This window comes from Conger conger, chromosome 19 (genome assembly GCF_963514075.1).
Source record: "Conger conger chromosome 19, fConCon1.1, whole genome shotgun sequence".
Classification (NCBI taxonomy): domain Eukaryota; kingdom Metazoa; phylum Chordata; class Actinopteri; order Anguilliformes; family Congridae; genus Conger; species Conger conger.
The window spans coordinates 8,466,332-8,494,164 of NC_083778.1; the positions used below are offsets into that span (position 1 = coordinate 8,466,332).

The window sequence follows — 27,833 nt, forward strand, 5'->3', positions numbered from 1 at the left end:
GATGTGAGCGATAATCCCGTCGATTTAATCAGAACTGGAGGGGGGAGGGGGGAGGGGGGGGGAAGGGAGAATTATAGCCTTAAAGGAAAAAACAAAAAAACATGGCAAACACATTTTACCCACAGCCGTGGAAGTACCATTGCTACTTTGGATAAAACAAGGATACAATCACTGACAATGCTTTTCAAAAGGCAACAGCGAATTGGCAAGAATCACAAAGGCGTTATTTGCTAAATAAGCATCCACATAAAGGCAGATAATTATTTATGTGGGTAAAGTGTTGATTTTTGAATGGTGATCACCAATACATATACCAATTATGTGGCCCATTCCGATTATTTATAGCCAAATTAACTATTCTAATTACTGAATTACACGTCAACTCGGAGAGGAGAAAAACACGAACAGATGGGACTTTGGATATTAAGGCCTATGTTTTCTGAATTCTATCAAATATGTGTGGTTACAACAGTTAGGTATTTATGTAAATAACATTGAATAATTTCAATGATATTTCCGGGGTTGTGTAAACAAGATAAAGTTTATTTCAACTGAAAGCCAAAAATAACCTAGGCAACATTGTGAATGTACAGATTTCGGGCATCACCGAATCACTTAGCCGGATGTGGCCTACAGAGGGCGCTTCTTTAACCGACCTTAAAGGTGGAGAAGGTGCAAAGAGGAAGTACAGAGGAATGCAGAGGAAGTTGCCAGATAGTATTTATTCATAATTATACTGTATGCCATGTTTTGCTTTTGAATTCTTTTAAAATAAGGAATAACATGTTAGTGAAATCCTGAAACCGACATTTATTTTCATTTAGAATACAAAATGTTTTGTAATAATAATAATCATCATCATATCACTCAAATGGCAGTCGTCTGTACCTGCGGTCACTTAGCATCAACAATCGGGAACACCACATCACACCATCAGCAGTAAAAACAATACGGGCCAGTTTCACAGACACAGACTAACCCTTGTCCAGGACTAAATCCTATTTTGAATTAGAATTCTCCATACAAAACTCAATTTAGTCCAGGACTAAGCTTTACAAGCGTCTACGAAACTGGCCTGACATTTCCCAACGAACTTGCACTCCGCAACTTTGCTAGTTGAAAAAAATGACTTTTTATACTTCCTATTAAAAGTTGCCTGGCGCTTCGAACGCATGCAGCTGATGAACACACACCAACTGCAAGTCCAAACCGTTCTCTGACACCGGCTTCAGAGACCTGCCATGTGAGTTATGGAAACACAAAGTTCACAGCAAATAAAAAGAGTAAAGATCATGTCCAGTAGAAAAGAGATTCACTGGCTGTTCCACCCCAAAAAACAATAGTAGTACGTGTTAGGCTTTCTGCCTAATGAGTCTACAGTCAGCTTGGGTATATTTACATATTTCAACAATATATCTACATGTAAAAGCATAAAAACATAACTTAAAACTTGATGCAAGTTATGGAAAAACCAAATTTGCAGAAATCTGGCTTTTATTATTTTTTTTGCCCACGAGGATGTTTAAAACTTTAAGAACAGCGATAGGCCCGATTTGAACTGCACCCCCTTTGAAAAACAGCAATCACTTCTTAAGCAATGGAACACGCAACTAAAGCACAGAAACACAACCCGGATCGCTTCAGACAGGCGACCGGGCAAACCGAACGTGGAGGGGGGGGGGGGTTCAACCGTGGCGGTGTCGTTCCAACCGTCCAGAACAGCCGTTTTTCCCCACGGTGAACTGGTTGCGGTTTTCAAAAACGTCCTTTTGAAGAAGGAAGAAAATAGAAAGTGAGAGGGTCCCCCCTCGCTCTTCCGAAAAAGCGGAGGGCATTTTTGCGGTGTGGAGTTCATCGCGTGCCGTGTTCGTTCCGCAGATTTGTGCCGGTAACCTCCCCTCGCGTGGCTCCGGGTCTCGGTCAGGGCGGCGAGGGCCGGTTGACCGCTCCCGTTCGCGTCCTCTCGTCAGTAGTGTCCGAATCGAACGGTGAAACGTAGACGACGGTTCTCCACAAAGGCGCTGTACACTGGAGGGGCGTGCAGCGAGACCGCGCTCAGAGGCCCAGACCGCGACCGCGGGCTGCGAAAGGCCGGCTCCCCCTGCTGGCCGCAGGCGGTATGACACCGAGGCGGCCGTTCCGCGAAGGCGGTGCGGTTTGAGGGGCGCTCGCCCACCGGCGGTCGAGGTTACGGGAAGGAGGGCGAGAAGAAGGAGGGCGAGAAGGGACAAAGCCACGCAGGGCGAGGCGGCCATTTTACATCGCGAGTGCAAGAGCCACATGAACACTTCTGATGTCAAACAATCAAAACAAAGATGCGAATTAGACACGACCTAAATATGACCTGCCTTCGCGGAAACCGCTGAAAAGTAGAGCCACACGGGACTGCCGGACTGAGACCAGAGCCAATTACACAACCCCCGGATTACAGCCTATTCATATATGTTCTGCAATCTCCTGTCTTGCAAAAAAGACTGATAATAACTATACATTTAATCTCATATTACACAACAATGTCCACAAGAACATTGATGCCTCTTTCTGTTAATATCAAAACAACAGTTAATATCAGACACGCGGAAGGCATCCCCAGTAAGTCAGATATACACTGACCCTTCACATTTCTAATGACTTTTTTACACTACATATTTTGTAGTTTTGAGAGAATATTTCCTTGTGCTTGTGTGATGAATGACGGTTAATTTGAATGTATACTGACATCGAATGGGTCAGGGTAAGAACAATGTAATACATTTTTGCATTGTACAGTAATGGGTCACCATGACATTGCCATATAAATAACGGCAACAAAATGTTAAGCACACAGAAGCAGGCTGTAAAGGTAATGAATGTTAAATGTGTTTCAGTGTAAACAATCAAATTATTTACATTTCATTGTATAATTTTAAATACGTAATTGTTTTGGATTCAAATACTTTTCTGTGCTTGATTGATATTGCCTGCTGCATTTGAGCCAACCAAAAGGGCCAGGAGGCGGGGGTTGAATATTTCATAGGCTCTAATACGCCAGACAAGCTCAGTAGAAAACCGTTGGAAAGTATTTGAATCCATAACAATGACATATTTGACAAAGGACTGTTCTTTAGCCATTCTCTCAATCTTTTTTCATACTTTTGTCTTTTCCCATTTTTCCCATTTATTCTTGTTTCGACAAGAGACACTTTTACAGTAATGCTTTGCGAGCGAAAGTAGGAGTGTTTACAGAAATAACTATACACAATACCTTGACTCTAACCCTTTCCTTTTTACGCAAATGTTTATTTGGGGGAAGAATGAGTGGCAATACTTTGTCGCTGATGTTTGTGTGTGAGGTGCGTGTGTACGTGTGTGTGTCTGTGCCTGTGTGTGTGTAAGTCAGGTGGATGGGTGTGTGTGTGGAAGTCAGGTGGATGTGTGTGTGTGTGTGTGCGTCAGGTGGATGTGTATGTGTGTGTGTGTGTGTCAGGTGGATGTGTATGTGTGTGTGTGTGTGTCAGGTGGATGTGGATGTGTGTGTGTGTTTAAGTCAGGTGGATGTGTATGTGTGTGTAAGTCAGGTGGATGTGTGTGTGTGCGTCAGGTGGATGTGTATGTGTGTGTGTGCGTCAGGTGGATGTGTATGTGTGTGTGTGTGTGAAAGTCAGGTGGATGTGCATGTGTGGGTGTAAGTCAGGTGGATGTGTATGTGTGTGTGTGTGTGTGTGTAAGTCAGGTGGATGTGTATGTGTGTGTAAGTCAGGTGGATGTGTGTGTGTGTGTGTGTAAGTCAGGTGGATGTGTATGTGTACGTCAGGTGGATGTGTATGTGTGTGTGTGTGTAAGTCAGGTGGATGTGTATGTGTGTGTGTGTGTGTAAGTCAGGTGGATGTGTATGTGTGTGTGTGTGTAAGTCAGGTGGATGTGTATGTGTGTGTAAGTCAGGTGGATGTGTGTGTGTATGTGTGTGTGTGTGAGTGTGTGTGTGTAAGTCAGGTGGATGTGTGTGTGTGTGTGTATGTGCGTGTGCGCGAGTGTGAGTGTGTGAGTGAGTGTGTGTGTGTGTGTGTGTGTGTGTGAGTGTGAGTGTGTGAGTGTGTGAGTGTGTGTGTGTGAGTGTGTGAGTGTGTGTGTGTGTGTGTGAGTGTGTGAGTGTGTGAGTGTGAGTGTGTGAGTGTGTGTGTGTGTGTGTGAGTGTGTGAGTGTGTGAGTGTGTGTGTGTGTGTGAGTGAGTGTGTGTGTGTGTGTGTGAAGGCGGCTCAGAGCGACAGGGGGCAGCCTGTGGGATGAAAGGCGAGGGGTTGGCTGTTGAGACACGGCGTCGGCTCTTCCGCCCCCCCCCCAGCTACACAAAGGAGTTCATGGGGTTGGAGGGGGAGGGGGCCTCCGAGCTCTCGGTGCCCTCGGCGGGCTCCTTCTCCCTCCGCCCGCTGTACTGTCCGATAAACGAGCCGTCCTCGTTGAACTGCCCGTCGCCCCCGTCGCCGTAGTCCACTAAGCTGTCGGCGCTGTCGTCCCTCTTTATCGTCCCGTTGGACGGCGAGCGGCTGCCTTTTAAGGGCTTGCGGTCCTCCGTGTCACTAGGAGAGAACGACACGCAGCAGGGGGTTAGCAGGAGAGAAAATGGCGTCACAAGGGCCTTTTTTTTTTTTCTTTTTTTTTTTTTAGATGGAGCAATAATTCACATTCGCTCATTAATCCGCCCGAGTACAGGTTCAGATTCCCGGTCCAAATTTTCCGGATGCGTTCCAATTGTTCGGGTTTAGAATCCTTGTACCAAATTTCATGGCAGTATTCAATCAGTTTTAGATTCCGTGTACCAAATTTAAGGCTGCATTAAAATGTTTGGGTTTAGAATCCTCTTACCAAATTTCATGCTAGTATTCAATCAGTCAGGTTTAGACTCCTTGTACCAAATTTAAGGCTGCATTCAATCGTTTGGGTTTAGATTCCTTGTACCAAATTATGACAGTATTCAATTGTATCAGATCAAAGTGCAGGTACAGCAAGCAGGCCCTGCTATCAGCACACAGTGCTGCCAATCTGACATTTTCTGGCGGGTCAATATTTAGATCATTTTATTGCCCCCAGTCTAAAAAAAATAATAATAAATAAACAGTCAGAAGGAAACAAAAGCAAAACTAAAACACAAGAGCGGTAGATGCAAGGCAGCGCGCGCCGATTGGATTTCAGAGCGCAGGAACTTCCCCTTCCCCGCAGTCAGCCGAGACGGGAAGGAGAAGCTTATGTTGCTACGGCGAGAGTCGCTTGGCAACATTTCCCCTCCGCAAACCAAAAAGAGTTTGCTGCTGCGAAAGAACTGGAAATCCAACATCGAGATGGAGCACATTCTCAGGCAATGACCAAACCAAAGAAGCTGAAATAATAAATGAAAATAAAAAACAAACTACAAGAGCCAGCCAGGGAGGACTGCAGAGAGAAAGCGTAGTTTAGTGAAAGGTAGTCAATGTTACCCGTGAGGGACAGGGGGGAGGGGGGGCGGGTGACAAGTGAGAGTGAATGGCGAATGGTGAATCAGGCAGGTCTATTTCCGCGTGTCGGAGGGGAGAAGGCACATGCTCGGCGTCTGTGAGACGGTCGACGTACGGTGGCCTGTGAGGTCCCTTTCTTACCTCTCCAGTGACCCAACCGTACAGTTCCCCATTTACAGAGAGTGGGAAGAAGAGCACACACAAATATCAAAGAGGTTTCGCTGGTTGACCAGCTCAGACTAGCTCCTAGCTTCACATGGTTCGACCAGCTCAAGCTACGTATTGAAAGAGCGGGTAGCTGGTTGACCAGCGGACATCTGACAAGCTACCAGCACTAGCTGGTTGACCAGCTCATACCCAGCCAAACCAGCTTAATGGGCAACTTGGCCATGCTGGTTAACCAGCTCATGACCAGCTTAACCAGTTCAGTCTTCAAACGGGTCAAGCTGGCATAGCTAGATTTTACATCAGGGTGGTCCTCAGTCCTGTTCCTGGAGAGTCACAGGGAGTGCTGTTTTTTGTTTTCTACTAAATCAGACCCCAAAAACCAGGTGGAGATGAGTTAACTGTAATAACTGCTTTCATTGATCGATTAAGTGCTGAGTAACAACGAAAACCAGCACACCCTGCAACTCTCCAGGACCAGGAACAAAGACCACTGAAATAGTCTTAGAGAATGAGTGCTGATCTGGAATCAGGTTTCTCTTGTCCACATCTCAACCACATCCATGATGAGCAGAAAGGGTAAACTGATCCCAGATCAGGGCTCTTCCCAGCAAAAGTTGTTGCCATGTTGCAGCAATGTTATAACATTGACAAAACATTCTGGTGACATTGTGAGAACATTCTGTGTTGGTTCGGTTGCTCTCGACACTTTGTGTGTGTGCGAGCCCTGGTCTGTCCTGGTTTGGTCATGACATACTTTTATCAATATCACCTTTTAAACAAATGAAGAGGACACGTCTTACCTCACCTGTCAAGAGCAGCTGCTTTAAGGACCTGGTCCACAGGTAAGAATGGCGATAACTGACACACAACTGTACACCATCCAGGTCAAGCCTTGGCAGAAAGGACTCGTATGCGAGTAAACCTATCCCAAGCAGACCTGGGTCAAATTCGTCATTCTTCTGGAATTCGAATACCTTTCTGAGCTTGACTGATCTTGCCTGGTGCAAGCCAAGCCACGCCAAGAGGAGCAGAAGTCAGATTTGTACTTCATGAGAGTATTTCATAGGTTTGAATACACCAGGCAAGCTCAGTAGAGGATAGAAAAGTACTTCAAAAACAGATACGTATTTTCACCCAGGTTTGTTTGTTTGTTTTTTTTCCATTTGCACAAGCCAGGTCAAATGTGCCGTCGTTGCTTTTTTGGTTAAAAAAAAATCACATTTATCTCAAACCTCAGATGCTGTTGTCATTTCTTCATTCATGCTTTATATATATATATATATATATATATATATATATATATATTAAAAAAGACAATTGAAAATGTATAGATCCTGAGAACTACTACATTTCATAAGTCTCGTCAAACACAGACTCTCCACGTATTGGTCTTTATTGACATCAGGTCTGAACTCCATTTTGACGGAATATGACATTTCATATTTCATATTTCACTTAGGCCACATTCAGACAGGCTCTTAATAGGTTGTCACACTTTCAGCTTGGTGGTTCTGAACATACATTCAGTTCTTTTTACAATGGCAAAGTCGTCCATTTTCAACGAAATATTGTGCTTTCATGACATTTGTTGTGAATACTGCACCTCTAATATATGATTAATATATGAATCATCACACACTGTTGAATACTTTTCACAAAATGGTAGCATACAGTATCTGTCGTCATGCGTATTGCACAAGATATACATTTATGTCATCGCATATTATTTGAAAGTTATCTCGGAGCATAGATTCAAATTCAAACACAGTCTATTAAAAAAAATAAGAAATATAAAATGAAAGATGAGCATTCGCTGTACATTTTGCACTGAAAAGAATACAGGAAAATCACAGTACAGAAAAACCTTTTAAAAAAAGAACCATTTCCTCCACGTGCGATTGCAAAAGCAGCTTTGACATTGTAGCTTATTACATGAATACGTATAACTTTATTTTCTGTTTAAATGGAGTAATGCTTACGCATACATGTTAGCATAGATTAATCTATGAAGCAGCAAGTAGCTTATCTATTAGCTGGAGGTGCCCAAGGAAGAATTAAGGAAATTTCGAAAAAAAGGCTTAGAAAAAGCTGGTTAGCCCTGAAAGGCAGTCTATAAACGGCCAGGAATGAAAGTTCTTCATAGAATTTCAACAGCATCGTTTTCTCGTATTTTAGTTTTTTTCATTTCCCCAAAGCCTAACCCTGAGGAGGCTCAGCATAGCGCAGGTACCCGCTTCTTGAATAACGCAGCACGGTCGACACGCTAAAAGTCACAAAAATAAAACCTGTTGGGAGTTGGCAGTGCTTCGAGTCCCCCGTGGTCGGGGGTCCGTCTCGTTCCAGACACAGTCCAGAGTTTTGGGGGTTGGGGGGGGGGGGGGGAACGGGGGTTGGTGAGGGGATGGGGCGGCACACGCTCCTCGCCGACGAATCGCCACTCGGGGGCGGAGCTCCAGACCTGCTGGGGCTCTAAAGGGGGCGGAGTCTGGGTTCCTCACCTGTACTCTCCGAACGTCCCGTCGTCCTCTTTCATTGGCTGGATCTCGGGGTCGGCGTGTGCGTCCTCCTTCTCTTTCACTGCGAGGGGACAGGACAGGCCTCAGAAACGCCCCCGGGGTACGGCTGCCAAAGCGGGGGATCAAACCCCAACAGCCCGTGCCAAACGCCCGGTCTCCAATGAACACTGTGCCTGAAACCTGCCTTAAGAAAGTTCCTGAACGCCTTTCCAATTTAAATTACTAACTGAACCAAAAAAACACCCCCAAGACCAGTCTTGCAACATGACTGAAAAAAATAATATGGTTAGAAAAAGTTTGGCCCCTAACTCCCTGGGAGATGCTGATTAGCGATTAGCCTCCTAACTCCCTGGGAGATGCTGATTAGCGATTAGCCTCCTAACTCCCTGGGAGATGCTGGTTAGCGATTAGCCTCCTAACTCCCTGGGAGATGCTGGTTAGCGATTAGCCTCCTAACTCCCTGGGAGATGCTGATTAGCGATTAGCCTCCTAACTCTCTGGGAGATGCTGATTAGCAATTAGCCTCCTAACTCCCAGGGAGATGCTGGTTAGCGATTAGCCTCCTAACTCCCAGGGAGATGCTGGTTAGCGGTTAGCCCCCTAACTCCCTGGAAGACGCTGGTTAGCGTGTAGGCCCCCTAATTCCCTGTGAGATGCTGGTTAGCGGTTAGCCCCCTAATTCCCTGTGAGATGCTGGTTAGCGGGTTAGCCCCCTAACTCCCTGTGAGACGCTGGTTAGTGGCTAGCCCCCTAACTCCATGTGAGACGCTGGTTAGCGTGTAGGCCCCCTAATTCCCTGTGAGATGCTGGTTAGCGGTTAGCCCCCTAACTCCCTGTGAGACGCTGGTTAGTGGCTAGCCCCCTAACTCCCTGTGAGACGCTGGTTAGCGGTTAGCCCCCTAACTCCCTGGAAGACGCTGGTTAGCGTGTAGGCCCCCTAATTCCCTGTGAGATGCTGGTTAGCGGGTTAGCCCCCTAACTCCCTGTGAGACGCTGGTTAGTGGCTAGCCCCCTAACTCCCTGTGAGACGCTGGTTAGCGGTTAGCCCCCTAACTCCGTGAGACACTGGTTAGCGGTTAGCCCCCTAACTCCCTGTGAGACGCTGGTTAGCGGTTAGCCCCCTAACTCCCTGTGAGACACTGGTTAGCGGTTAGCCCCCTAACTCCCTGTGAGACACTGGTTAGCGGTTAGCCCCCTAACTCCATGTGAGACACTGGTTAGCGGGTTAGCCCCCTAACTCCATGTGAGACGCTGGTTAGCGGGTTAGCCCCCTAACTCCCTGTGAGACACTGGTTAGCGGTTAGCCCCCTAACTCCCTGTGAGACACTGGTTAGCGGTTAGCCCCCTAACTCCCTGTGAGACACTGGTTAGCGGTTAGCCCCCTAACTCCATGTGAGACACTGGTTAGCGGGTTAGCCCCCTAACTCCCTGTGAGACGCTGGTTAGCGGTTAGCCCCCTAACTCCCTGTGAGACACTGGTTAGCAGTTAGCCCCCTAACTCCCTGTGAGACACTGGTTAGCAGTTAGCCCCCTAACTCCCTGTGAGACACCGGTTAGCGGTTAGCCCCCTAACTCCCTGTGAGACGCTGGTCGGCGGTCAGCCCCCTAACACCCCTGTGAGACGCTGGTCGGCGGGTTAGCCGGAGAGTCACCCACCCGGGTACTTGCCCCCCTTGTTCCTCTTGATGAAGCAGACGATGAGCAGCACCAGGATGAGCAGCGCGATGGCGCACATCAGGCCGATGAACCAGCCCTGCGTGGCGATGTCCACCTGCCGACTCGCCGTGGCTGCTCCCAGGAGACCGGGGGGGGGAGGAGACAGGTCACGGTGAAGAACGCGCACCATTTCCAGAACCTTCTCTCACTAAATAAACCTAATGCCGTTTGGCGTCGAGACTGCGACCGGCGGAGAGAGTTATGGAATCTCCACGCGCGTGGTCTTTCATATTCAGTGAGTTGCAAACCTTCCCTCGTCCAACTGAGTAACAAAAAAATGTGCTCTTTTGGAGGAGCTGGGTGGTCAGCATAAACTTTTGAAGGATTATTTCAAATCGGTTGAAGGAATGTTTTTGCGTGCCATTGAAAGAGGATGGCTCTGCTACGAACCGTATGGCCCTTTCTAACCCGTAGTTTCTGGAATTTAACCAATGAAATGTAGAAACTTCCCACAATTTGCACATAGTAGCCTCTGTGGGAATAACAGAGGGTAACTAGATAAGCAAAATTACTGTCGTTGTGTGGAACCCCATCTATTGAAATACTGCAATAAAAAAATAGCACAGAAATACTAGCAGACATAAGACCAAAAACTACTCAAAGAAATATTGGGTTAATGTTCAGAAACTAAGTCTGGACTGCTCAACCTTGTTCCAGGAGGTCTACCATCATGTAAGACAGGGGTAGGCCACCCTTGGTACTGGAGTGCCAGGTATGGTCCCGTTTTTGTTTTTTTCCTCTATCCAAACCTATAACCCCTAACTGGATGGTCATCAGGTTTAATGAATGTTGACGACCATCTTCAGGAGCATCATCATTCAGAATATTCAGCCTGGACCAGGGCTGCCTACCCCTGCTGTAGGTGTGTTCTATTTAAATTTTTAAAAAATAAAACACACTTCATTCAACAGCTCAAGGTCTCTTTAGCTGCTTATTAGTAGAATAAAGTGTGAAAAATTTGGGTCAATATGTTCGAGAGTTCTTAGTGGAACAGGGTTGGGCAGCGTTAGCAGCTATTAGCATGCGTGACGTCGTGCATACGTTGCAGGCTTAGAGGAGCGCCGTTTTGCATTGAAAAAAAACGGCCGCGCAGTCCTGAAAGAGAGAGATGCTTCGGAATCCCGGTCACGATAAAACAACAAAGGCGGTTACTGCCGGAGACATGAGCACACACAGGCAAACCGATCACATGACTCCTGCAAACACGCATGCAGACATGGGCACGCTAACACTAGCACGGTCAGCCATGTGCCCGAAACAAACAGAAACAGCCAAAGGTACCGCTCCGATCTTCAACCATCGCACCTGTCGCGTTCCAGTTCGTCGACAGGAAGGGAAGGGGCGATTCGACAACACACAGCGGCGCCATGCAGAAATCTAACGCCACCTAACAAGCCATGCGTCTACGCCCCCAAGCTACCCAAGCTACCCCAGCGAACACAGAACGTTTCCGGAGCGTCTTTTCGACGTTATTATGTTGACTTCAACGCGACGGCGTCACTGCGAGAACGTTTTGTGCTTTCTGCTGGGCTACGGAAACCTAACGCAGAATCTAATGCTACGCTAGCGTCAGCGCGCATGTCTGTAAAAAAAAACAGGCGCGTGCACTACCGTGGTGGAGGCGGGCCGTCTCACCTGGAAGTGTTATTAACAACTCTTTCGTGCTGTGCACGGTTTCGTCCGACTGGTCTCTCGCGACCACTCGCACTTTATAGGAGGTGCCAGGCTTCAAGCCTTTAATCTGATAGGTCTGCGAGCCGTTAACAAGCTCTTTCCTCCATTCTTCTTTGCCTACGAGAGTTTCGGGAAGAGAGTCAATTTTTGGGGCGGTGATTAAATGAGGAATTGTCATCACATCTGTCTGGAAGTCTGAACAGGAGGCTCATGCAACTATCGGGAAGCCGTAACCACTCCAATTATTTCAGTAGCTTTAGACTTAAAGGGGAATTCCACTGTAAAATAAACTTTTACTTGTAGAAGTGTTGCTTAAGGTAGCTTAATGCTCTTCGCAAGCTCTCTACCGTATGCTCCAGGTACCTGATTTACTAAAGACATTACATTACATTAATTTAGCTGAAACTTTTATCCAAAGCGATTTACAGTTGATGAAACTAAGCAGGGGACAATCCCCCCTGGAGCAATGTGGGGTTAAGGGCCTTGCTCAAGGGCCAAACAGCTGTGTGGATCTTATCGTGGCTACACCGGGGCTTGAACCACCAACCTTCCAGATCCAAGTTGCATACCTTAGCCACTAGGCAACAAGCTACAAGCTGTTTACAAGCCGCCCCCATAGACTACAATGACCAGGCAAGGCTTCAACGTATGACACAGTCCGACCACGTCATTTTTTCACATCTTTCCTGAAGTAGCAAAACTCAAAGGTGGGGCGAGAAGCTATCCATTCATTAATAGGACCCTCCCACTGCAGTGCTACAGTGAGGAAGGGTGGAGGCATACGTCATTAGGACATAGACCTCGACCAAAACTCGCACGTTCGCTGCCGATAACTCTTTAACCAGCCACACAGAGAGAATTAAGCAGTTACGGCTCTATTTGTTAAAATGTCCGAAACACTGTTTTGCAGTGGAATTCGCCTTTAAAGATAAATAAAATAAACAAAAGCACTACTGCACTACATTTTTTTTTTTTTTTTTTTTTTTTACTTGGCTAGACCGTATTCTCAATACTAATGCATTCATTTAGATCACTATGACATGCTACACAGCAAATCACCAACCAGTACTAGTTTGTGAACAGTACTAAATTCTATAACGTAACGTCATCCCAATGCGAGACTGATGTGCGAACAGTCAAGACTCAAGAGTCACTAAAATTAGTTCTACACCAGCAATTTGAAAATGTAGGACACATCAAAATCAGTCTCCCATTGAGAAGAAGCACATTTCTGTTGATAAAAGAAGAACAACTTCTTTGGCTTCAGGGCCTTAAAAACAGCTCATGACTATTCTACATCGCTCAAACTAGTGGTGGATATAGGTGTGCGAGAACTGTACAACATATACTGCACATGTTTTTGTGAAGAGGTTAATAAAACCAGGCAAAATATCACTGAGTTCTATATAGGTTCTACCTGTTGCGTTGAGAACCATTAATAGAGCACATTTTTGTATCATGAATTTAGAATTTGTAGGTTATTCCATTGGCTTACAACTATGGCAGGCAAAACTTGATCCAATGTCTACAGTGCATCTTTGACCAATCACAGAGAGGTTTCTTCAATCCTGCCAATTGAAGGGCAGCTTGTTCAAGTCAAGGCTCCAGCATGTAAGCACAAGGCAGCTTTGTTGCTGCCAATTCCACAGTTTGAAAAATCTTTATGTAAAGCAGTTATAGGTTGTAGAGTCTCTTGACACCAGTTGCTAACGTTGGGTGTGCTAAACGGAAATCTAAAAGGGTGTTTCTAGCAAAAGGTGTTAAAAGAATGTCTTACTGTTTTCTACAATATATTCAATGTAAACATTCTTATCTGGTCCCCAGTACTCCCAACTGATAACCACGTCGTTCTCTCTCACGGTCGAGCTAACGTTCCCAAAAGCCGGACCAACAGGGCGGGCTGAACACACAAGAGAGAACAGAATCATCAAGCTCACAGGTCGGAGGTCAGTCAGCAGGAACAGCCAATCAAACAGAGAGAGGTTTGTGGAAACTTCTTTTTTTTTTTTTTTTTTTTCTCAAGGCAACTTTATTACAAGGCAAGAACACTAACCGCTACAGATAACATAAATATTGATTAGATATTGGATAGATATGCAATTATTAAAGGTGAGGCACTGTATTCAATTTAAAAAAAGAAATCGAACTCCAAAAAGCACCAACACTCCTGAGAAATGTCTTTGAGGCCATTTCTCATTCAGCCCAACTTCTCAAACTTGCAAAACAAGGATTGCATTGCCAAAACTTGTGTGTAAAATGGTAAATCTGCTTTTGCCAATCAAAAAAAACAACACCTATCCTTATCAAATAAGTGCATATGCATACCACAAAATATCATAGCAGATAAACAAAGGTTGTGAGACAGAGAGATAACATGAGTCCACAATGACTGTAGCCATGAAACAGGGACACGAAAATAGAGGTGTGGCATGACATCATATGCAGAGGCCTATGATGTCAGAGGCAGGACATCATACGCAGAGGCCTATGATGTCAGAGGCACAACATCATACGCAAAGGCATATGATGTCAGCGGCATGACATCATAGGCAGAGGCCTATGATGTCAGAGGCAGGACATCATACGCAGAGGCCTATGATGTCAGAGGCACAACATCATAGGCAGAGGCATATGATGTCAGAGGCACATTAAGATGACAAGGAAGAGCTCCACGAGAGTATTTTCGTAACAGGCAATAGAAAAGCGCCATCAAAGATGTGTGGAAACATTCTGGCTACAATTCTGGGAAATTACCAGGAAGTAGCCACAAAGTCACCCACCAATCACCAATCGCGTTGTTCCATTGCTGGTTAACAACATACTCTGTGATTGGCGGAGCTTCCCTATGAATGAAGTGACATCACAGCCATGTCGTGCACATTTTATCATCCCTGGCGTGAAACAGGAAGACCGTGGGCTAGCGAGTAGATGTACCCTTGGCAAACGGAGGACGCTGAGACTGTGTAATGGGGGAGATTGGATGAGGGGGCGCAGCGTACCCTGAAAGAACACGGAGAGGTATAAGACACACACCACACCACAAAACAAACAGACACGACACAATGCCCAGGATTCACAGAGAAAAAAAACAAGTGAAAGAGAGTTAGCCGTTAGTGTGCAGGAGTTAATAGGTGGTGCAGGTTGACATATTAGCAAGCGCGAGGGCGTTGATAATGGGTGAGGTTAGGTGGATTATGGATATCATTTCTTATGGGGATGATTACTGCTTGAGTTTGGCCAGCCAGCACTGAGAGTGAAGGTTGACTTTGTAATCGAAGATGATTTGCAGAAAGCGAGACAGCCCTTATGGAAAAGAAAATCATTATTTCTTGAATATATTCATCTGTGAACTGGATATTTCGCAAGCGAATGACAAATTTCCACATGTGAAAACAAAACATGCGACCTGAACTAGCTGGGGCTACCCTAAGAGGGATCAATTCTGTAGTTAACATGTGTAGGCCTCACGTGTTGGTGTTCACATGTGGTTATTGAACAAGTGGGATTTTTCCGGAAGGCGAGGCAGAGGGTTTTGCGGTGTGGACTGTGGGTGTGACCTTGAGTCCTGTTGCCCCGTGTCCCTCCTCCCTTTCGGGGGTTCCCCGACGCGGTGGCGCCCCCTCCCCTTTCCGTTCGCCCCTCTCTGCTTACGGAGAGGGCGTCAGAGAGAGGTTCTATACCATCATACACCAATACTGAGACTGTGTTTGCCTGCCAATAGCACTTCAATACTGTCTGTGAACGGACCTTCATAAGCACTACTTATGTTTATGAACGCCTACGTAGCGCTGATGAAGGCGTTATGCGCCGCTTATGAAAGCGTTATGAAGGGCATGCAGGCTTCTCTGTGGTTACCTGTGCCCACGTCTACCGCGGGCTGCCTCAGGAGGGCTTCGGGGAGGGAGAACAGAGACACAGAAGGGCGGCCACGTAAATAGGAGACGACAGAGAGGAGCAAAGGTCCTCCGTTTTCCTAACCAGAACGACGCTCGTTAAAAGGATCAAGCAGCACAGAGACTAGTTTGAAACGATATTTTTATTAGAAAAAGAAACGCCAGTGGCGCTAACATGCTAACTGCCCAGGGTGAAAAATCCAGAGCGGGGTGGCCGTGGTTAGGAAAACGGGAAGGAAGACAAAATGGAGACCGTTAGTGTGTTAGCTCATGGACCACGGAACGGAGGTTAGCGACGTGGTTCTCTCTGTACCCACCGGTACAGCGATTAGCCGCGAAACGTGTGGACAGGCACAGTCTGTCAGAACAGCAGCTGCAGTCCTGTGGAGTCTCTAATGACTACAGCTATATGCTAGCGGCTAATGCTAATGGAGCGCAACGCTTCACAGTCTCGTTCAAACGAAAGGAAGACTGCTGTTTACGTCTCTTAATAATGCGTCTGAGCACCAGAGATTCTGATGTTTTTACTAGCAATAACATTTAGCACTTTAATTTCAGTCATTTAAATCGGTTATTCGATCAATTGATTCTCAATAAGGTCAAAATGTGGGGGTCTTTTTTTTTTTTATAAAAGTTTGTCAGTTCAGGCTGGATGCTGAATATGCGGGGCATAAGTGACTGACTTAAGGCCAGTCAAAGACTGACGGGAGTTAAACTTCATTTGTAAGTATATTTGCTGTAGATACCTTCAGACCAAAACCCTCCATTTCAACATCACACTAAATTTCCTTTCATTTCAGAAGTGAAAAATCTAGCCTCGTACCCCAAGGGACAGACACTGCTAAGTAACCCGGTGGCCATCTTACATTCCAGATACAGAACACCACAACGTTGACAAATTGTACTCAACAGAAATCAGGCATTTTCACATCTTCGGCTAGAGCAAATGTTTGCGTGTATGCGTTTGTTTGTGAGTGATTACTGCAATTACAAAAAAATAAAGCACGTGTTTGGACAAAGAAAAGGTCATCAATAATAATTTGTGAATGTGACTAACAGCGATCAGGTGGTATTCACATAAGCACAGTGTTTGAATGCAATATAGACCCAATCTGGTTTCAGATAAGTGAAGTTGAACACCTAGCCATATATTTAATAAACGTATGTGTTGATATTCAGCAATTAGTCTTACAAAGGTGTTAAGGTGTTAAGAAGGTGCTTATGAAAGAGTTGTGGAGCTCTAATCAAGGACTATCGATACAAAAGGTCACCTATTTTCATGTCACCAAAACCGACCAGTTCAACAAGAGACAACTTTGACCACATCTCAAAGGGACACACGACCCGATCTAAACACCACCCAAGTATCGAGTCTGTACTGCTGGAAAAGACCTCAATGAAAACACCAACACGTGACCGTATTCAAAGGCTAGCCTGCGTCGATGCGAGCAGGATGTCTACGGGACTGGCCAAGAAGAGTTTAAACTTACCCTCATCCATAATCGTGACGGCCTCTTCCGTTATGACCGGTCCTGGTCCCTTGACAGTTTTCGCATTGAAATAAAACTTGTAGCGCGTGCTGTATCGGAGGTTGAGGAGCGTGAAGGACGTCTCGTTGGGCGGCAGGGCGACCTCCTCCAGCGGCCCCAGCTCATTGGTGTTGTTAACTGGAGAGAGGAGGATGTTGTTATGCTATGCTATGCTATGCTATGTTGTTATGCTATGCTATCCTATGCTATGTTGTTATGCTATGCTATGCTATGCTATGTTGTTATGCTATGCTATGCTATGCTATGTTGTTATGCTATGCTATGCTAATGGTGTCTCCTGCAGGCCCTGCCCCAGCTGCCTGTGCTACGTTTAGCGGCCTGTAGCGTAGTGGTTAAGGTAAATGACTGGGACACCCGAGGTCAGTGGTTCTAATCCCTGTGTAGCCACAATAAGATCCGTTGGGCCCTTGAGCAAGGCCCTTAACCCTGCATTGCTCCAGGGGAGGATTGTCTCCTGCTTAGTCCTGTACGTTGCTCTGGATAAGAGCGTCTGCCAAATGCCAATAATGTAATGTAATGAAATGGCTGGGCCTTGTTGTTAGGGTTACCAAATCGGCGGTTCCAAGACCTTGCCCAACATTTTAAAATATCAGCGAACAGCACAGCCCCAGGTCCGAACCTGTGCAGTCCGGGCGAGGACATTATATGGCCGGTTGGGGATTATAAACCAGACACCTGGGCCAGCATTTGGCCTAAGGTGCTTGACTGGGACCTGGAAGGTCGGTGGTTCAAGCCCCAGTGTAGCCACAGTAAGGTCAGCGCAGCTGTTGGGCGCTTCAGCAAGGCCCTTAGTCCAATGAACTGTAAGTCACTTTGGATAAAAGAGTCAGCTAAATAAACTGTAATGTAATGCAACGACATAATAAACTGTCTTTTTTTTGGGAAGGTCAACTGTATCCAGGGAGCAGTTTATTTGTTTCATATTTATTTGAGTAGGGACAATGCCAAGAGACATAGCATCATTACTGCCAGTTTACAATAGGTTCATGTAGCTGATGTTCTGCATAGAGATTATAGGGATTGCTAGTGTCCAACTCCCGTCCCTAGTTAGGCTTTTCGTAAGTCAGGTAATAACTCAGCCCAGGTCCTGTGCTCTCTGGGAATAGGACATTACATTGAAATCTAACGTGCTAACGTGCTAATGTGCCAACACCTCAAACCTGTGACAGAGCCCTGAGAAGCATGTGGGAACGGGGTCTCACTGGGCTGGTATCGCAGGGTGTAGCCGATCAGGATGCCGTTGCGTTCGGCTGGAGGGCCCCACTCCAGGGTGAGGGAGTCCAGGTTGGGGTTGGTGACCCTCAGGAAGGCGGGATGCCCAGGAACTGCAGAGACAGGTGGGTGTGAGAGCGTCTCGCATTGCCACGGTGGAGCCGAACTCAACTGAAACCAATGCTCAACAGGCATGCTACTAAATCCAGCCACCCCTGCTCAGAAGCTAAATTACGCTTTTCGTTCTGGATTCAAATACGTTTACTAAGCTTGCCTGGTGTACTGGAACAAATTAAACGATCCCAAAAGTGCCCACCTGCTCCTCCTTGCAGGGTCAAACACAACAGGCAAAAAATCAAGAGTAGTATTTCAATTTCAATCCAAAACAAAAACTATTTCAAACCACTCTTTTTTGGTATGCATTTTTTATTTCTCTTTGCTATTTGGGCTTATTGGGACCTGATAAGTATAAAAACTAAGCATCATCTTTTGACATGATGTAGTTTTTGAGAAAAATTATGTCCACATAAATCTTAAGAATTAAGTATTATGGTTGTACAGCCCAAAATGTGGAGTCCACACATGTGTACGCCAGGTCTTAGGAGGTTAAAAAAAGAACTTTATTGAATCAAATGTAATTAGCTAAAACGCAAACAAATGCAGCTAATCGTGTAACTCGATGATTATATTTAACCCAATGCATAATGCATTTTGCGTACGTATCTTTGAGACAGTGGGGTCGTTTAAAGGCGCGTTTGGGTTGGGTCCCGGGGCCTACCTCCCTCTGGAGTCTGGAAGACCAGGTTGGGGCAGGGCGGGCCCTCGCCCTTGCCGTTGAACACGCGGACGTTGAAGGTGTAGAGGCTGTAGGGGTGCAGGCCGGGGAGCTGGCCGCGGGTGCGGTTCCCGCTGAAGGTGAGGACCTGCTGCTCCTCGTGGTGCGGCTGCTGCTTGTGCAGGCTCTTCTCCTTCCAGTAGTACACCTGAGACGCCAGTCACAACGGGCATCCAATCAGCGCTGTCGCTCTTACTGGCTATCCAATCAGCACTATCGCTCTTACTGGCTATCCAATCAGCACTGCCGCTCACACTGGCTGTCCCATTTAGCATGGCTGCTCAGACTAGCCGTCCAATCATCATTGTCAATCACTTTCAGACATAGAGGTACAAAAAGTGGCTAACACTTGTCACTGGGGCAGTACCATAGAGGTACATAAAATTGTACCCTTAGCTAGCAATATATAACTTCCTTTTTTATGGGAAAAATGCACTCATTTGTCCAATTAGTACTGTCGCGCTCACACACACACACACACACACACTCTCTCACACACACACACACACACACACAATATATCTATAAAGGTGTCCCTTTCTTCCCACAGTGTCTCACTGCTTCCAGTGGCGTATCGATCTCCAGACGGCTCCTTCTGTGAGTGTCGCTATCCAATTAGCATGGTCACTCGCACTGTCTATCGAATTGGCTCAGTCGCTCACACGGGTATCCAATCAGCAGATTCACATTACAGAGGCCATTCAATCAGCACAGTCACTCTCAGCAGCAAACCAATCAGCACAGACTCTCCCACAGAGGTCATCCAATGAGCCCAGTAAAGAGTGAGCAGGGATTTTACTGCACGGATGCTGGTCACTGTACCTTATATCCCTTCAGGAGACCTCGCACTGAGCTGGGGGGGACTGGCTCCCAGTGCACCTCCGCCAGAACGCCGTTCTGCATCAGGACCTGCACGCTCTCCGGGGCTGCCAGGGGGACTGCGGCGGAGGAACAGAAACGCACAGAACAGACCCGGCGCCGTCAAGAGTACTGCTGCCGAACCGATTCAGTTAGCACGTTAGCATTCATTGACACTCGGGTCAGCACGTTAGCATTAGTTTATGCTAATGTTAGCACGTTAGCATTAATTTACACTCAGGTTAGCACGTTAGCATTCATTTACACTCAGGTCAGCACGTTAGCATTAGTTTACGCTAATGTTAGCACTTTAGCATTAATTTATGCTCACATTAGCATGAATTTACGGTCAGGTTTGCATGAATTAATGCCAAAAAAGCATCTACACTCACGTGAGTATAGAGTATATAGAGTCCTGTGTGATAAATGAGCTTTACTGTCACTCACACACTCTCACACACTCTCACACACACTCTCACACACACTCTCACACTCACACACACTCACACACACTCACTCACTCACACACACACACACACACACTCACACACACTCACACACACACACACACTCACACACACACTCACACACACTCACACACACTCACACACACACACACACACACAGTCCAGCGTTCAGCGCTGCACGGAGCGCGCGCGGTCGTGACTCACGGTCCTCCCCGGAGTAGCCCACGTGGGCCTGCGGCTCTGGCCCGTTGCCGTAGTCGTTGAGCGCCTGCACCTTCAGCTCGTACGGGACGAAGGTGGGCGTCCCCGAGACCACAAACTTGGACACGTTGGCCACCGTCACCGATGCCCAGTCCTTCTCCAGGTCCTTCTGCCTCCAGATGACCTTGTACTGGAGCCCCGGCCCGTTGGCTTGCAGGCCGGACAACGGCTGTGGGGGGAGGGGGGGGGGGGTTTACAGTAAAACAGATTAAGCTGGAATCCGAGAGAAACTCGGATTATGTTCGAGGGGGTGACCTTCGCTCAGGAGGGGATTAGAGAGTGTCAGGACCTGCTGGGCAAAAGTGCCCAAGTGTCCTTGAGCGGGACAATAAACGGCAAACTTTGTTTTGTGTGTGAAAGGGTGAATGTGAGGCGTCCATTGTAAAGTGCTTTGTGGAACCACAGTTTATGCAACAAAAAAAAATAAAATAAACACACCGATTCTGCGCTTAGTTTTTAATGCGCGATTTCAGAGTGGAGATACCGACGCAATGGAACGACGACACGAGAAGAGATCTAGCGGGATTGCGGTCATAGGAAGCCTCACAGGCTTTGGTCACAGCACCGATTTAGTCACAGGTTGATTCTGCTCACCTTCCAGGAAATCACCAAGTTATTGTGCTCCGTTCCAGACCCCTGGACCTCTGTGGGGTTTTCATCTGGGGCTGAAAGACAAGACCACCAGACCTGGGTCAAATGCTGATGGTTTTAGATACTTTTCTACGCTTTCATTTTTGCTTGTCTGGCATATTGGAACCGATGAAATACTGAGAAAAAGTGCAAACCCCACCTTCTGATCCTCTTGGTTGGCTCAGCTGCACCAGGCAAGAACAATCGAGCACGAAAACATATTCGAATCCAAAACACTTACGGATTTGTCCCAGGACTGTGTGAAACTGCACGTGCTGCTAGAACTAATATATAAACCTTTATTTGACTAGGAAGTCACATCCTAAAAATTAAAACCTAAAACTAAACTCTGAAGCTGTTTGAAGCTCATATGGCCAACAGGGGGAGCCAGAATACACAAGTCACAAGCCCAGGGACAATGCCACAGCTACAGAGCATTAGCGTTGTCACTTTCTGAACAGAAACCAGTAAATGGTTAAATGGTTGGCAGTGTTAACCAGTGTCGAGCTCTCCGCCAATCACAGGCTATGTTAGTGGACACCACCAGGCTCTACACCGAAAAGCCATCCACAGACTCCCAGAAGAATCAGAGATTGGTGGAGCTTCTCTCAGCTTTATTTTCAATCAGTTACAGCACATGAATGAGTTGGTAGCCCCAGGTAGTGTATAAAATGCGCTAATTCATGGTCCTGGGCATACTGCAATGCGCTTAAATGGCCTTACCCGCAGGGTCGGTCTTGTACTGGCGCGACTGGTAGCTGGGCTGGCTGGAGCCCACCTGGTTGACGGCCAGCACCCTGAAGGTGTAGTGCACGTAGGGGGAGAGCTTGAGGTGGGCTGTGGTTTTCGTTCCCGGGACATCGGTCAGGTTGTGCCAGGCTCCGGGGTGGCGGAGGGAGTCCTCGTACTGAATCACAAACCCTGCAGGGCGGGGAGAATCCTAAAATGGCCGCACGCGGGTCTAAACCGAAACAGCCGCAGAAAAGTCTGGATATAAGGGTTTAATTTGTGCGAATGCTTCAAGAACAAACACCGAAAAGAAGAGCTTTGATAGGACACAAACTTGGTATGTAGGGCCTTTGTTTGGCCACACACTCTGCATATAAGGACTGTTTGGATACAAATTCTGGATATAAGGGTTTTGTTTTGTCACATAATCTAGATATAAGGATTTTGTTTTTCCACATACTCTGGATATAAGCATTTTGTTTCTCCACATACTCTGGATATAAGGATTTTGTTTTTCCACATACTCTGGATATAAGGGTTTTGTCAGGTCACAATCTGGATATGAGGGCATTGGTGACGTACTCTGAATTGGGCTGTTGTGTTCATCTCCAGATATCCAGGTGAGCTGGACACTCCTGGCCTGCTCGTCGGACAGCTCCAGGTCAGTAGGGGGGTCCGGTTGTCCTGGAAAATAACCTGATTTCAGGATGGTGGGACGGGCTAATGGCGTAGCACTGATTCACTGCAGCACCGATACAAGTCGTTTTTCACATCAAGCAATGAGCAGGAACATGCAATGATGAATGAATGATTCAAATTCAGTAACTTTTTGTTACTGAAACAACACTTATCAGTAAAGTTTAAAGCAGGGGTTCCCAAACATTTCTCTGATGTGACCCCAAATTAATGTTCACAAACGTACACGACCCAAACACCACACCCACACACATCTGGTGCCTAACACTACCCCTTTAGCCACGACTATACTGTAAATATGCCACAACCCCTCATTGTTTAATTGTAGTTGGGTTGTTCCAATGTTAAACATGCAATGGCCTATATTCAAATAGACAAAAATGACATTGTATTTTTTAACGTTTTCAGGCGACCCCATCCTGAAATCGGGCGACCCAACATGGGGTCCCGACCCAGAGTTTAGGAACCCCTGGTTTAAGATGTTGTGGAACTTGCAGTGTAAACAGAGCTTTAGTTTAATTGCAATAGAAATGAAGCTGATGGAGATTTGAAATGGTTCATAAACAGCCAGGGACTACAGATGATTGACAGCACATAGAATTGAGGATTCTATGAAATGATTGAAAAACGAGGAGCTGGGTGGATGATCGTGTTTTTATATAAACTCTGTTGTTTATATAAGCTGTTTTTTTTAAGTCACACGGAAGACCCACGGGGTCTTTCAAACGGACCAGATGAGATCACAATCTGGATTGCCAATGAGCTGCCTCCAATTAAATGTGACAGACAAGCAAACCAATCACAAATCCCCTTGGCGCGCCAGATGCCATCAGCAGTGTTATAAATCTTTCCTCTACCTGACAGTGTGGTGTTTATTGGAGTGTGCCCTTTTTTATGATTTCCACTGATCATTTTCAACCTGATGAATCTCAGCTCCCTGAACAAAAGAGGCTAAATACCAGCTGACATCAGCACAGGGTTATTCCAGTTATTCGGTGTTCAGCACCTACAGGTGCACACACTTCAGTATCTGTGCTAGCAACAGGTGCACACACTTCAGTATCTGTGCTAGCTACAGGTGCACAAATACCAGTATTTACGCACAGTACAGGAACACATCGGAGAGGACGATGCAGAAATCAGATTTATATTTAAAGAGGATGAAGGCCGCGGACATTCAGGGCACGGACGGCAGTGAGGGAGGCTGCCTCCCACCTGGTAACCATAGCGCTGGTGACATCACTCACACACTCACTCACACACTCACTCACACACACACACCCCAAATTAAGCGCAGCATGACCGAGGAAAAATGCAGAGAGATGAACGGCTCCCAAAACACAAGGCCCAGCCCGGGTGTGATTGTGCGCTGAGGGTTTACCGTAGACGACAGCCGGGGCCGGGGTCGACTCTGACACGAGGAGGGCGTGAGTAAGGCAGGAGTTAGCGGTTAGTAACGCAAGAGTAGTTACGACAGAAAGCAGCGAGGACTATACACTTCAGCACCCTGTCACAGCACCGATAGCATTTTCATAGTTAGACAATTAACAGAACAAGCGGTTACACTTTATTTTACAGGCTGCGTTATCGTAATTCTTAGGCGACGATTCGGATTTCAGAGGCAAACACAATGAAATGGGCTGTAAAATGTATTTTCGTAGGACTTAACACATATGCTTAAGGCTACTTACTGACTTTCTTTCATCGTACTTATGCCTGAAATCAAAATAATGACCGAATGATGACACAATTAGCCGGCAATTGACGGCCTGCAAAATAAAGTCGCCAATCAGACTTCACGTGAAATGCGTGAAGCTCTGTCATCAGATGCCCCTTCGACCAACAGGCAAAGTCTGAATTGGACGCAAGCTTATCACTCACTCACATTTAACCAGGTTTCAGAAACGCGCTTATTTTACTGTGTTATTTTGTACTGTGTTTTCATTCATTTAATTACCAATAAAATGTTCTCTCCACCTCAGCCGATGTGTGGTGAGCATTCAGGCACAAAATGGCCGCCGTCGCATCACCCAGCTGAGCGGCACACATCGGAGGCGGTTGAGGCGAGTTCCCCCTCACCACTGTAAAGCGCCTTGAAAAGCGTCTAGCAAAGCGCTAGAAAAGCGTAAACGACCAATCTACATGGACAGGGGACGCGATCACAAAAACGGCGTAGAAGTTTCCGGAAAGGGCGGCCGTACCGATGACGGTGAGCATGGCGGTGGCAGAGTCCTGGTCCAGCGTGGTGTTCATGATGCAGGTGTAGGAGCCCGCGTCTTCCTCCGTCACGTCCCGGATGGTCAGGCTGTCCGAGTCCACCTCGAACCTGTGCACGGGAAACAACCTCCCTCACCTCGGCTCCGAGCCGGCCACCGCCGCTTCCCCTTCGCCCGCCGGAAACGTCCGAACGCGCCAACCGCTTTCGGTGGGTTTAAAATCGTGTGCGAATCGTCTTTGAACGGTTTTAATGCTGTCTGTATCGAGAAATTGTGTGTGAATCGCGTTGAAATGGTTTGTAAATTAACTGTTGAAATTGTCTGAATCGTTTGTACGTTGCTTAAATAGTATGTCAATTGTTCGAATTGCATAAAATGAGGATAAAATTTAAATTGTGTGAATTGTGTTTAAATTGTGTCATGGTTGTTTTTAGATCGTTTTAATCGTGACTAATTCCTGTGTAAATTGTGTCAGTTGTTTTCAGATTGTATACATTGTGTGTAAATTGTGTCAGTTGTTTTTTGATTGTTCAAAGTGTGTAAATAGTTAGTAAATTGTGGAAGTTGTTTTTAGATCGTTTAAACTGAGTAAATCCTGTGTAAATTGTGTCATAGTTGTTTTTAGATTGTGTAAATCTTGTGTAAATTACACACCTCTCATCATCGGGCAGTTCCCCGTCGTCCTTCAGCCAGATCATGTTGGGGGTCAGACTGGGGTCGTGTTTCACCTTGCACTCAAAGTGGGCGTGCTCATTCGCCCGCACCATCTTGTACTCCGGCTGCTTGAGAATCCTGGTGGGTTCTGAGGGGGGGGGGGGGGGGGGAGACCGTCAGCAGACCACTGCTTGACCGTCACTAGACCGTCATCAGGACTGGCGCTAAGTCGGCCGACTAACTTCCTGTATAATCTCCCTGAAAGGGACCTCCGGGTCAATGAATGCATCACGCCTTTGCGTCATCTCAAGGAGAAAACAACATAACAGCGGCTGTTATCTTCCTGCTGCACACGGTTGCGTTTGAAGTTTAAGAACATAAAGGGGGAGTTTGATTATGTTAATCTGTGTATAAATGTCACAAAGTCCTTGGCTGAAATTCAGAGAGGGTAACCGCTTCACAGGTGAACGAGCAATCCGCTTGCTGGTCTGCGGATAAACCAAACCATGCTATGAGCTCATCGCGTACCTCGGCCACTTCAGGCTTGCTCATTTACAGTCCCTACGAATGCCATTGGCTCGTCCCTCACCTTTGACCTCCAGGAAGACGTTGTTCTCCTTCTTGCCCAGGGAGTTCATGGCCACGCAGGTGTACTTCCCGCTGTTGAGCGTCTGGGCCACGTGGATCTCCAGGGTGCCGTTCTTGTGGAGGACGTAAGGGTCACCGTCCAGGATGCTGGTCTGGCTGTCCTTGAACCTGAGGGGAGAGATGCGGGGAGGGGGGTGAGACCTGGTGCGCGAGGCTTAGCACCGGCGCTAACAAACCACAAATCCGCGCAGAAAACAAATCGCAAAATAACAGCCGAGACCTGACTATGCAGAGCCAGCGCCCTGACATGCAGAGATGGCACCTCTTTGTCTGATTGGATGAGGAGGCAACGCCTCAATTACTGATTGGACAGGAGCCACGGCTGCACACCGCCGTGATAAAAGAACTGCATCAAACTTTTTGTATATTTTGTATATTTTACCAGTTAAATATTTAATTCCCTTGGTCGACTATGTAATAAAAACGACTCAGTCGACACCCTGCCCTCAATGACCTACTAAAATGGCCGCCCTCATTGACCTGCTAAAATGGCCGCCCTCATTGACCTGCTAAAATGGCCGCCCTCATTGACCTGCTAAAATGGCCGCCCTCATTGACCTGCTAAAATGCCCACCCTCATTGACTTGCTGAAATGGCCGCGCTCATTGACTGCAATCCCCCTCGGTGATGATGACAGATCGGCATGTTTACCATGTGATGTTGGGCGTCGGCGCCCCGAAAGAGGCGCAGTCCAGCAGGGCGGGGCTGTTCCGGATCACCTGGTACACGTTGTTGGGCGGAGTCAGCACCCTCGGCGGCTCGGCTAGGGGGAGGAGAGCAGGGGTTACGAGCCAATCAGGCGCACAGCTGCAGTGACGAGCACCTGACAGCCACAGGCTGGGTGGGGCACTTTTACCTCAGTGTCGTCCATTTTGAAATTACCCGGGCAATTGTTTCAGAAAGCAGGATTACTGATAACTGAGTAAAACCAGGAGTCCTCCCAAAGCTGGAAGATGGCCAGAAGCAAAAAGTTCTGCTTCGAGTTTTACTCAGTTATCTAGCTCAGGAATCCTGTTTTGTGAAATACGCCTCTGCACTTCGTGGAATGAATATTTCATTAAAGCACGGCCCACGGTACATCTCAATGTCATGCATCACTGATTATTTCACCTGATATATTTTAAACCTAAAACGTTAGGTTTCAGGAGTGATGCAAATTAATCTGCACTAGAATTCATCTGTGTTTTTCACATTAGTTTGACGGCACAAACATCAACATGAATAAAAACTATTTATTCTGCTCCGTCTGCTCAAAGCTCAACGCTAAAAGACACTATTTAACAGCTCAAGAGCCAAATAGAGAGCATAAACCCTCAGCAACTGCTCGAGAGTGCAGCCTGTGGAGCCACCGCGACGGAAAGGTGGCGGCCATTTTGTGCCGAACGGCCGCGGCTTCCCCGAGGCGGGCCCCGCACTCACAGAGCACGTTGACGAAGGCGTTGGCCAGCAGGTAGCCGTGCTCATTGGAGGCGTTGCACTGGTACACCGCGCTGGACCCCGTCTGGATGTCCGAGAAGATGACGGTATCGTCCTCCACCTTCCTGCTGGGGTCTTTGGGCGAATCTGTCGAGGGTTCAACAGGGCACACGCCGCATACACACACGTTCATCTCATGATACCCCCCACACAATAAGCGCCCTTT

At 46.9% G+C, this 27,833-nt stretch overlaps 1 protein-coding gene across 26 annotated transcripts in view; it reads right to left on the reverse strand.

The window, feature by feature from the left end:
- Positions 1–3,929: 3,929 nt before the first annotated feature.
- Positions 3,930–27,833, reverse strand: part of LOC133118777 (neuronal cell adhesion molecule-like) — an 84,187-nt gene continuing 60,283 nt past the window's right edge. For 3 of the 26 annotated variants that reach the window (XM_061228979.1, XM_061228984.1, XM_061228977.1), the window contains 22 exons: positions 27,611–27,754; positions 26,843–26,954; positions 26,133–26,299; positions 25,544–25,691; positions 24,875–24,999; positions 24,055–24,084; positions 22,560–22,661; positions 21,972–22,169; positions 21,213–21,283; positions 20,562–20,787; positions 19,855–19,970; positions 18,976–19,180; positions 18,146–18,310; positions 16,926–17,102; positions 15,398–15,433; positions 14,477–14,542; positions 13,320–13,442; positions 11,504–11,659; positions 9,809–9,940; positions 8,135–8,213; positions 4,209–4,556; positions 3,930–3,986 (listed from right to left, as the gene is read on the reverse strand). In XM_061228979.1, coding sequence (XP_061084963.1) covers positions 4,322–4,556; positions 8,135–8,213; positions 9,809–9,940; positions 11,504–11,659; positions 13,320–13,442; positions 14,477–14,542; positions 15,398–15,433; positions 16,926–17,102; positions 18,146–18,310; positions 18,976–19,180; positions 19,855–19,970; positions 20,562–20,787; positions 21,213–21,283; positions 21,972–22,169; positions 22,560–22,661; positions 24,055–24,084; positions 24,875–24,999; positions 25,544–25,691; positions 26,133–26,299; positions 26,843–26,954; positions 27,611–27,754 — 2,813 coding nt within the window. In that variant the 3' untranslated portion in view covers positions 3,930–3,986; positions 4,209–4,321. Of the gene's footprint in view, positions 3,987–4,184; positions 4,557–8,134; positions 8,214–9,808; positions 9,941–11,503; positions 11,660–13,319; positions 13,443–14,476; positions 14,543–15,397; positions 15,434–16,925; positions 17,103–18,145; positions 18,311–18,975; positions 19,181–19,854; positions 19,971–20,561; positions 20,788–21,212; positions 21,284–21,971; positions 22,170–22,559; positions 22,662–24,054; positions 24,085–24,874; positions 25,000–25,543; positions 25,692–26,132; positions 26,300–26,842; positions 26,955–27,610; positions 27,755–27,833 lie in introns of those variants that run through there. The other 23 variants (XM_061228986.1, XM_061228982.1, XM_061228991.1 and 20 more) reach the window with 14 other exon arrangements.